Source organism: Mastigoproctus giganteus, chromosome 2 (assembly GCF_048544385.1).
Source record: "Mastigoproctus giganteus isolate SK-2022 chromosome 2, ASM4854438v1, whole genome shotgun sequence".
Lineage (NCBI taxonomy): Eukaryota > Metazoa > Arthropoda > Arachnida > Uropygi > Thelyphonidae > Mastigoproctus > Mastigoproctus giganteus.
In genome coordinates, this window is record NC_143576.1 from 212,652,488 (window position 1) to 212,664,780 (window position 12,293).

General features: G+C 37.5%; 1 protein-coding gene across 1 annotated transcript in view; it reads left to right on the forward strand.

The window, feature by feature from the left end:
* The window catches only part of LOC150090042 (muscle calcium channel subunit alpha-1-like), a 1,145,904-nt gene that overhangs the window by 654,792 nt on the left and 478,819 nt on the right, over positions 1–12,293 (forward strand). Inside the window, exon 22 of the mRNA XM_090389719.1 lies at positions 3,126–3,185. Coding sequence (XP_090245845.1) covers positions 3,126–3,185 — 60 coding nt within the window. The remainder of the gene's footprint in view (positions 1–3,125; positions 3,186–12,293) is intronic.

The following is a 12,293-nucleotide window of genomic DNA, read 5'->3' on the forward strand; positions in this document are numbered from 1 at the left end:
TGGTAACAGCTAGTTCTAAGAACATCTAGATGACATTTTATCAACTTATTAGAGATGCCATTAGACGGAAGAATGTATTCTTGATTTGGTTATTACTAATGATTCATTTGCTAATAAAAGTTTTTAAAGTTCAGGAGCCACTGCTGGCAGTGACTGTACTGTTTTGATATGGGAAGTTGCATAATTTATTCAAGGAAATTACTGTTATAAGGGTAAAGAGAAGAACTTTTATTTTCTTAAAAGGCCTGACTGTTCATAGTTTGCTTTGATTATACTGTACCCATCAAGGCTTACTCCCTCATTATTTGTGAAACTTAACAGTATTTAGCAATTTTTGGTACACATGTGGAAAATTTTGTTGTAGCCAATATGTTCATTGGCTTGGAAGTCCCTGTTAATCAACCATTTTCAAATAAATAATGCAATTTTTTAAACCCATTTTCAAATAAATAATACATAAATTGTTTACTGATATGTTCTTCCCAGCCACATATTAAATACTGATATGTGGCTGGGAAGAAGCACACATCAGTAAATCAGTTTATGTATTATTTATTTGTCTTTTTAGACAATAGGCCTAATGTCTCTATTAATGCTGGTGATAAACACATAAATTCAAAAACAAATTAAATATATACAAACTAAATCCTGTCATAGGAGATTTTTCATTTTCCATGTAAAATTGAGGTCTACAGCTGGCAGTATGATCATTCTTGCCAATATAGAAACTCAAATTCACAGCTGGCAAATTGTGATAACAATCCAATGAAATACCTTGAACATTCTTTATGTAATGAAAAGGATGTTTGAGTTTGTTTATATATTATCTTTTATATCTATGTGCAGAATTTCACCTTGGCTTCTAGTCAAAATCTGGAGCACATTTTCTTACTTTCCTGCCTAATTAGCCTGTTAACTAATGTTATTTGCCAATGGAGTTTTTTTAGTTAAATTAATTTAATACCACAAACTCTGTAATCTAGATTTATACTTGCTACCTAGCAGAAATAATGGTTACTTAGTATATATAAAATATATTAATGCAGTACTAAAATATATTTTACTAAAATTATTTTATAAATTATCTTCTGCCTACCAAGAACCTAACCCTTTGGTTCTAATAGATGTTTCAATGCTTGCAGAACATACTGTACCCCCCCAACTATTAAATTTTGGGGAGGGTATGTTCCTGGTGTCTTCTGTTTGCAGACATCTGAACAAATCTGCCCTCTAGTTTCACCTCAAATAGTGGAGTTCCATCTGTACTTTAAAAAAATTGTTGGGTTGAGGGTTTGAAAGACAGAAGGGATTACACAAAAATTTATTTTCTGGTTAATATTTATGCTGCTTTTGTCAAGTGTGGACTTGTGTATCATGAGGGGTTGCGATCATAATCTAATTTTCCAACTGACTTCATACATGCCACATTTTTCTGCTAGGTCTCAAGTAGGACATTTCTGTCCAAGCTTTTGTAACTTTTTTTAGTATATTTGTATATATATATATTATTATTATTATTTTTTTTTATTTGATGTTATCTTTCTACACAATTATGAATCAACAGGGCTTACCTTTATTTTTTGATATAGGAAGCTTCTTTTCCAACTCTCCTTGTCCAACTCGCTACTAATTCATGGGGAAGGCGATGTCAATTTTGCAAAACATTGTCATAAAGTTAGATTTTGGGGGTCTAAACGGGCTAATAATTAAGGATCGATTTTTCTTTTTGGTCCTGTGGCTGGAATTTTGAGTTAAATTTAGAGGTCTAATAATTGGGTAAGAGGGGGGGGTAAGGGTTGGTGGTTATTCTCTACATTCCTTAAGTTGGACTAGAACTTTTCGGGGCATCATGTTCACAGGAAGAGAGTTACTCACAATTAATCCGAAACTTTTTTTCTTTCCTTATGTTGTAGTATTTGTTCTTCATGCATGCGTATAAGTGACCAATCGTCGGACAATAGGAATGGCCTACGGATATTGATTGAAGTTTCATGTAGTTTCATCTCTAAGGTTTCTGCAATGAGTAGTTTGTAGTAGTTGTGTTGAATATTTATAATTTTTGTTTCAGTAAAGCCGAATGTATGTCTTTCATTTATTGCGTGGAACGAAAGTTCCGATGCATTGGAACGACCCGCCCGCACCGAAGCTTCGTGTTGTTTTGCTCGAAGCTGTGCCACCCCCATGGTGGATCCTACATAGACAGCGTCACAATTTTTTGCATGGTATACTGTATCCACCATGGGGGTGGCACAGCTTCGAGCAAAACAACATGAAGCTTCGGTGCGGGCGGGTCGTTCCAATGCATCGGAACTTTCGTTCCACGCAATAAATGAAAGACATACATTCGGCTTTACTGAAACAAAAATTATAAATATTCAACACAACTACTACAAACTACTCATTGCAGAAACCTTAGAGATGAAACTACATGAAACTTCAATCAATATCCGTAGGCCATTCCTATTGTCCGACGATTGGTCACTTATACGCATGTGTGAAGAACAAATACTACAACATAAGGAAAGAAAAAAAGTTTCGGATTAATTGTGAGTAACTCTCTTCCTGTGAACATGATGCCCCGAAAAGTTCTAGTCCAACTTAAGGAATGTAGAGAATAACCACCAACCCTTACCCCCCCCCCCACCCCCGCCCCTTACCCAATTATTAGACCTCTAAATTTAACTCAAAATTTAACCTCTAAATTTAACTCAAAATCCAGCCACAGGACCAAAAAGAAAAATCGATCCTTAATTATTAGCCCGTTTAGACCCCCAAAATCTAACTTTATGACAATGTTTTGCAAAATTGACATCGCCTTCCCCATGAATTAGTAGCGAGTTGGACAAGGCGAGTTGGAAAGGAAGCTTCCTATATCAAAAAATAAATATAGGAATTATCGAGCACGTAATAGCTCTCTAGTATCAAATCTTTCTACACAATATAACATTGATTTTTCTGTGGCTTAAATTTTCAACATAAATGTATCATTGGGCAAGTTATCTCAAAAGGTCTCATTAGCTGAGTTCATATTTTTTTATTATTTTTTAATTTTTGTATAAAACTTTTTTAGAGTTTCTATTTTGAAATAAATTTGTCACTTTCACTTTTTTTTTTTTGTTTTTAAGGTTTTAAACTACTTTGATTATTTCTTCACTAGTGTTTTCACCATTGAAATAACTTTGAAAGTAAGTATTAAGTAAGTGAAATTTTTATTGCAAACATAAATTTATAAATACATATTCTAAACTGATATTGTGTAAACTTTTATATCACTTATCCCATTTGTTGAAATTTTGTACTTCTCTCAGCCTGTGAAGCAGATTAATACCCACATACCATGCTTAACACTTAAATGAAATATGACCTCATGGCTAATACAATAGTTATGATGCTTGTTCTTTCAGCCTATGAGAAATGATGGGATGAACTTTTATAAAATCTTTTCACTAGTTGATTTAGTCACATGACTTCTTCCACTCCCTCGATAAAAGCTGTTCTGCCATTGGTTTTTCATCCCACAAAATGGCAAATAGACAAAGTACAGACATGGTCTGGTGCTCATGGCCTAAGTGCCTTGGTGGGGGAATAAATTTCCAGAAGTTGGTCCCTTAAAATAGTTCTAAAAAATTTAAGTCATTATTTCATTAATGGTATTATACAGCATCGATGGGGGGGGGGGGACGACACCTCCCATATCACCAGTCTCTTCCCTCTAATAAGTTTCCTTTTTTTGTTCTTCCTTGAATTATTATTATTAGCCATATGGTGCAAGGAAGCCTGAGGCTTTTGCTGCACCATTTTTCACATTTTGTAATACCGAGGTCCCACAAAAGTGTCAAAATTTTACAGATTTTTTTTTTTTTTTTTTTTTGGTACACGTTATATATCTAAGAATAATGATAAATGATAATAATAATGTCAAAAAGAAATAAAAAAAAATAATTAAATTAAATTAATAAAATAACAAAAATAATAAATAATAAAAAGCCTTACCTTACAATACAGTAATAGGAATAACACACTTTTTAAAGATTTTATTTTATTTTATTTTTGAGATAAATTAAGAGAAATTAAAATATTGTATAGTATATGTTTTAATATATACAGGTTGACCATCACTAATCCGGCCACTGGTAATCCGGTTCCACTGCTAATTTGGACATAATTTCCACAAACGTAATTTCAAATTTCTCGGGTCGGAGCACTGACCTGCTGCTACTGTTTTGATGGCGTTGGTTGCAGCATCAGTTGTCGGCGCAAACTCGTAAACACTGGCAAGCCAGTCCCACTTGTTTTTCTGCATTTATTATTATTATAACCTGCTCACATTTAGCCCCAGCCATGGTTCCAATGCAAAAAGGAAGTGCCTCCCGTGGTGTAAAGTGCAAACACTGTACATTGTCCATAACAGATAAAGTTGAACTTTTGAAAAAACTCGACAGCAATGTGTCCCATGAGAAGTTTAACTCTGCTTAATTGTAAATTCCAGAAATTCCTCTCAGTTCCTCTTATTTTAGTAATTTTCTTTTGGCCATTCCTTTTTAGATTTTTTTAAAAATTTTTTTGACAACACACTTATACAAACTTGCGGAAAACAAAACACAATATGACGGATACAGCGCACTAATGAACTTGTTTTCACAAAATCTCTAACAATCCTGACAAACTTATTGTGATGTTTGATAGTTTATTTTATTGCAGTGCGTGCAATAAACTAATCACAAACAACCTTCATATGTATGATGTAAGAGCATCACATGCACAGAAAATTACTACTCTGTGGTCACACATATGTCGCCGACATGGCTTCTCAAGAAATAAAGTAACCTACTGGATCACATCGGCCACATATGTGCGACATAAGTCTTTTTTTTATATTTTAAGCGAAAAAATGACAACACTGACATTACAATATTTCTTTTAGAATTACTAATCAAATTATTTGCAAAATATTTTTTGACCCCTGGGGAATTTTTTCTTAAACTACCTTGGCAGTCAACTTGTTAAAGGTAGGAGGTGGTTAGCTGTTGGCTAAACTGTATGTGCTAAAATAACCACCGGTGATCCGGCAAACTCACTAATCAGCGTTGGCACTCCACAAGTCCCAACGCTGCCGGATTAGTGATGGTTGACCCGTACAATATTTTAGTATCATGTAAAAAGAATTACTCTTAATATAAAAGGAGACACAAAACCATTAACTTTTTGATAAATTAATCTAATTTAAAGAAAGAATTCAATGTTCTTTGCACAGTTTTTGTCCATTCATTTTTAACTACAGCACAGATATTATGAAATGCAATAGTTTTTTCTTTATCAATGTTACTGTAGGCCAACTCATTCTCTATGATGCTCAATACATTTTGGGCATATTTTTTAGATGGCAGTGTGCATGCGTGCACGACTATATTTTTTCTGTTGCTGGTAACAAAAACATCATTGTTTTGTTGGTGCTTAGCAGCTTTTCTGGTGTTGGCATTGCTGTGGTAGCAACTTCATCAACCATCTTCACAAACACTTCAGATTCTCCAACAAAATCCTCATTCCTCAATGTTACTATCACATTCGTCTGCTGCACCATGTTTTTCAGTGATATTCTCTCCAAAGCCAACTTTTCTGAAGCAGTTGATTATTACACTTGATGTAGTACTGTCCTAAGCAATAACAAGATTACGGATAGCATCCAAGACAATCCAGTTTAGCTGTAAAATTGTTCCTCCCTCCTATGTTGAGGATCAAGTACCTTATCAGGCAGGCTCTATGTGCTCTCTTGTAGTTATAACTCTTGTAGATCTTGTAGTCTTGATCCAGTGGGTGCATAAAACTGGTAGTAATGGGAGTTAAAAATAACAGCCGTATATTTGTCAACTTAAGTGTCTCAGCAGAATGTGCTGTACAATGAACTAGAATCATCAAAATATTCCTTTTTTCTGTACACTTTTGATAACCAAGACTGAAAAATTTTTACCATAAGCCAAGCACTTCTAATGGCCACAAAATCACAGGGAAGTTGGTTAACTTCCTTAAAACATTTTGGCTTGGAAAACTTACAGTAACAAGTGGGCATAGATTTGTGTTGCCATCTGAATTGCAGCATAACAGAACAGTGAGTCTTTGTTTACTTAATTTTCCACTATGACAAGACTCTCCTCGAAAAGCAAATGTTATGTTTGGCAGCAAATTATAAAATAAACCTGTCTTGTCAAGATTAAAAATATCCTCATATTTTTCAAGAATGGACCGTACAGAACAAAACCAGCCGTTTCTTTGTCGATTAATCCAGACTTTCCGCAAACATTTTGTGAAACCAAGTTATTCCTATCTTTAAATCTTTGGAGCCAACCACTGCTGCATTTTAATTTGCTAATCCCATGTTGGCGAGCTAGATAATTTGCCTTTTCTTGCAAAATTGGACCTAATATTGGCAAATTAGATGCACATATTTGTTGGTACCACTTGAAACGTTTTGTTTCAAGCTCCTCGTGTTTTGAACCAGGAATTCCTTTCCTGTTTTTTATTGCTGCTCCAGTGTCATGCACTACAAGTTTTTTTTTTTTTTTTTTTTTTTTTTTTTGCTTTTTCACTATTGTAGATAAAGTAGGTAAAAGCATTGCAAAAGTATTCCTTTGCAATGTACATTTTTCTAAGTTCAATCCTATCAGCCTCGTGTATAATTTTCAGTTTAATTTCCAGGCTTAATTCCGTCACTTTAAGTTTTGTAACCATAACACTACTAGATGAGATTTAATATAAACAACATTAATTTAAAGACAAGTTCCGAAAAAGACATCAGCTCAGATAGAACCCCACAAAAAATAGATTTTTTGTGGGGTTTTATCTGAGTTGACAAGTATACTGTATTTTAGTTGACAAGTATAGTAGTAGTAGTGGCATGTGATGCAAGAAAGCAAGTGTATGAGCTTATGCAGCATCAGCCAAAAAAAAAAAAAAAAAGGAAAAAAAATCACACATTTCCCTCCAAATGCCCGTCCAGTTCCTCCTTAAATTTATTTAACCTATCAACTTCCACAACGACAGATGGAAGTTTGTTCCAGCAATTAACCACCTGCTGGCTAAAGGCAAATTTCTGCACATCTATTCTACATCTGTCTTTTCTTAATTTGAATTTATGTCCTCTTAGGTTCGTAATCTGAACAAGTGGAAGGATCCCATCAGAATTCAGCGTGCTCAACTCATTCAAGGCCTTATATACCTCAATCAGATCACCATGCAGGTGCCTAGTCTTCAGCCACTGCAATTTGCAGAACTTAAGCCTCTCTTGGTAAGAGGATCCCTTCATTCCTCTCACCAATCTTGTTGCCCTTCTCTGTACACACTCAAGTAAATCTACATCCTTCCTAAAACGAGGCCTCCAGACCTGTACGCAGTACTCAAGGCATGGCCTGACCATTGCCTTATACAGAGGGACAATCACCTCCTTTTCCCTGCTAGCAAAATTCCTATATATCATTGACAAAACCCCATGACCTGCCCTGGCAGCCTGTCTGCATTGCTCAGAAAACTTCATATCTGACTGCCCAATTACTCCCTTTTTTTTTTAATTTTCTACCACCTTAAGTGTAGTACCGCACAGTTTGTACGTTTCTCTGGGGTTACTTTTACCCATATGCAGTATTTTGCATTTGTCAAGGTTAAAACTTCAGTTGCCACTTCTTAGCCCATCTGCCCAAATTATCTAGATCCTGTTGCAGTAGCACACTGCCATTACTGTCATTAACAACCCTGCCAACCTTTGTCATCTGCAAACTTCGACACTAAGCCTGTTATACCTTCATCATTATCATTGATAAATATACAAAACAGAGGACCCAACACCGAACACTGTGGGACTCCACTAATAACATTAGTCCATGAAGAGCAGCACCCATTAATTACCACCCTCTGTCTTCTCCCACTCAACCATCCTTTTATCTATTTTAACAACTTACCCTTAATACCATTCTGCTCCAATTTGTACAATAGTCTTTCATGCGCAACTGTGTCAGAAGCTTTCCTGAAAACCAAATATATGATATCAAAATTATTTTTTGCATCCAATTCCTTTGTAACCACATCATAATATCCTATCAAATTTGTCAGACAAGACTTTCCCTTAACAAATCCATGCTGTGTCTGAATGAATTATTACTGCAGTCTTGTCTAGATGATCCTGCAGTGCATCTTTAACCAGTGACTCCATTATTTTATCCGGAACAGAAGTTAAACTAACTGGTGTGTAATTACTCATGTCACCCTTCAATCCCCTTTGTGAATTGGGGATATGTTTGCACATCTCCTGTCCGTGGGGACCTCCCCTGAGTCCAAGGATGCCCTCATAATTATGGCTAAGGGCTTGCTTAGTTGCTTTGCCGCCTCCTTTAATATAACTGGATAGATCCCATCCACCCGAGGTGCCTTTCTTATGTTTAACTTCAACAATTTCTTCTCCACTTTACTCTCAGTTATTACAAAATCATTAAGCACCCTGCTACAATTCTGCCATTTTCAAACCTTAATAGCTCCTCATATGTGAATGTAGATGCAAAATACTCATTCAGTTTGTTTGCTATCTGAGCAGGATCGTCAACAGTCGATATCAAGTGGACCAGTCAGATTCATCCCCTTCCTTTTAGAGTAGGAAAATACTCTTTGAACTGGCATAACAATTGCAACTGCCCTTAATCCTGTGGAGAGTGAGGGAGTGTATGTAAACAACTTAGAAAAACTGATTTTTTAATAACAAGTCAGTGCCATCCTTTGAGAAGCAGGGGATCGAGTGACCAGAGGCAATAGGGGCAATAATTGGACAGATGTGCCAAGATTTGTATTAAACGTACAGCATAACAATATTTATATCTCACGGTGTGAAAATGAACTTTGTAATACATATTAACCAAATTTTGTAATAAATGAATATATTTACATAGAAAAGCCTATCCTTTTGCAGGGGATTGGTATGTGTTCCATATTAACGAGTACTTTGTATAAACCAAGTGTGTATTAATGAGATTTTACTGTATTTTGCTTTACATAATGAGACAAAGCTAATCTGAGTATTTCTTACAAATGTTCATCAGTTAGCCTTGAACTCAGAGCAGATATGTTAATTTTCTTATGCAAAAAAAAAAAAAAAAAAAAATTCTAATACTTCGTAGGTCCTCCTTTTGCTCTCAGTACAGCAGCTGTCTGACGTGGCATTGATTCAACAAGATATCGGAAGCATTTGGGACGTATGGCCAACCAAGCTGTGTGTAGTGTGACCAGCAATGCAGGTATGGAGATGATTGGTGTATCCAGATGCCTGATATGCCTTTCCATAGTGTTCCACAAGTGCTCTGTGAAATTGATATCAGTGGAGTTTGGAGGCCAATCGATATGCTGGAAATCAGAACTGTGTTCCTCAAACCATTCCTGCACAACAAGTGGCCGATGGCCTGCGCATTGTCATCTTGGAAGACATCATCGTCATTTGGAAAAAAATGCAACATAGTGGGCTGTACACAGTCAGCAAGCAGTTGACGATATCGGAGACCAATGATACGTTGTTCCACATGCACCAGGGGTCCAAGTTCCTGTCAGTGAAACATGCTCCATACCATACAACTGCCTCCACTGGCCTGCACTTTTGATACCATGGATGATGGATGAAGAGCCTCACGTTGTTGATGCCAAATCTGTACATGACCATCCACAGTGTGGAGTAAATAACGTGATTCATCTGACCAGCACACCTTCTTATAGTCTTCTAACGTCCAATTTTCATGCTCTTTGCACCAGGCGAGTCTTTTACACTGATGAACCTTGGTTAGGAGAGGTTGCCGTAGGGGTCATCTGCTGGTATAGCTCATGTGTGCAACGCACGATCATGGCAGATATTGTTCCGGGCTGGACCATGTTGTATTGGGTAGTCAACTCTTGAACTGTGCTGTGCCTGTTCGCCTGTATGAGTCATCAGACCTGGCAGACCTGTTTCACCTCTAACTTCAACAACCTTTCACTGACCTTTGCAGTTTTGCTGTTGGGTCATTGTTTGACCATTTCGATGCCAGTCCTGGTAAACTTTAACTACAGCAGCTCTTGAACACTCCACCAGTTCAGCAATTTGGGAAATTGAGGCACCAGCTCGTCAAGCTCCCACAATCTGTCCTTTATAAAAGTCCGATAAATCCTTCCTTTTACCCATCACGCTCGGAATTTTACTACCTACTGAACCACCAACACCTTATCTATGCTATGTAGGTCAACTAACTGCGCACTCTCGTACCTCAGGTGGTCAACAGGTCGCATTCACTTTTCATAAGGGTGGTCATAATTCAGTGATCGCTCAGTGTATGTGTACTTAAAAACATTGCTTGCACCATTATGGCAGCAGTTAGGAAAACTTGTAGAACTCTAGAATACCAATATCTATATACTTCTATTTTAAAATAGTATAACATTGACACTCTGTTAACTCTGTTTCTTCCCCTCGACGTGGGCACCTGTACGTGGTGATGGGACCTCCCAGTGATGCTGCTGGCCCTCCAGATTAGCATCACTGGGATCCAATGCCCACAGCCTAGGTTCCAGGCTAACATCATGGAAATCTGGTGTGTTTGCTGTGCACTGCAACCTGTAGAAATTCGGAAAGGGGGAGAGAGGAACCTGGTGGTCGAGAGGCCCAGCTTAAGTACATCACTTTGGCCTCTGCTTTGACTGGACAGGTGGTTCTGGTTAGTCCGGCCAGGATCAGTCAGCTAGTTTGTTCACCTGCAAGGATCAGTTGTGTGAATGCCATGTCCCTACCCTCGTGGTCCAAGAGACAGGATTCAAGCTGGCAGTGGTGTGGATATGGTATCTTGGTAGCCTTGGTGTGCCACTTCTGAGTGCATTTATTGCTTGCTGGGTAGTGGGCATCCCATTTGGGCCATGTAGTGGGCAGGGAACCTGAGAGCTGAACAAAAAATTTCTTCTGGGGCCACAACATGTTCCCTATCTGAAAAATTAAATGTTGACCCCAATAATATCACTTCAGAAAAAGTCAGAAAACAGAAGTAGTATCAGGTCCAATACCCCATTACCTGGTAATGCATTCTACAAGTGAGAAACGTATGAGGATAATGTCACCCTACTTTATCCAGCAGGGTTTGGAACGGCTGGCAGGCTCTCCTAAATCTGTCAAATTACTTCATTCAGGAGACATCCTCATTGAGACCAGAAGTGAGAAAAATTCAGAACAGCTCCTCCAAGCCACATCTATAGGTAGAATGCCAATCACTCATGGAAGTGGTGCCTCCATAGCCAGGTGGGAAGGAGCAGCAGCGCGTAGCACATGCTTCTTGATTAGACCGGGGTTCGAGCCCGTCACCACCAAATACGGAGGATGCGGAAAGGTCAGGGAATGACCATCGCGTATCCTGGAGCAATATGGTCTTAGTTGGTAATGCTCCTAAAAACCAAATAACAATAACAATAATAACTCATGGAAGTGTCTGAAAAGGAATTCTGTTCTGAATTAAAACCCCAAGGAGTAACAGCTGCAAAACGAATATTCATGCATATGGATAGAAAACATATTCCCACTAGAAATATTATCCTGACATTTAATTTACAGACGTCTCCTATTGAGATAAAAGCTGGCTATATTAATTGTCCCTTGTGTCCTTATGTCCCAAATCCTCTAAGGTGCTTTAAGTGCCAGAAATATGGACACTTGCAAATGGCCTATTGTGGAGCCCTTTGCATGTGCTTGATATGCTGTAAAGGACCACAAAGCTACATCATGTTCTGCCACAAAACCCACCTCTATTAACTTCCAAGGAGAACACGCTACATATTCATGAGCATCTAGAGGTGGAAGAAAGAAAAAAGAAATACAAAACTTAAGGCAGAGCCAAACATATCATATTGGGAGGCAAGAAAAGCAATGAAATCTATAAATGCAAATAAACCTACCTATGCTCAGAAGGCAGCAGAGAGATGTTCCACCATCAGACCGAAATGACCATTCATTCTCATCGCACATTAACTGTTAAGCTCAATGAAACTTGCACAAAGGGATCAATCAATCGCCACTCCTATATCTTCAACTCCTAATGCTCCACCAGTAACAAAAGAAATTACTGGAGAAAAGAATAAGAAACCTGAAGTACATCCTAGTTCTCAAGAAAAAATACATATCAAGGAAGAGGTGCCTGACAAAAACAGTCTTAGAACTCCTTGTGAAGACTACAGTGGAATTGTTGTGGATTCCGGCAAAATACTGATGACATGAAGGACATCCTACAAAAGATGAGTCGGTATGCTCAAATATG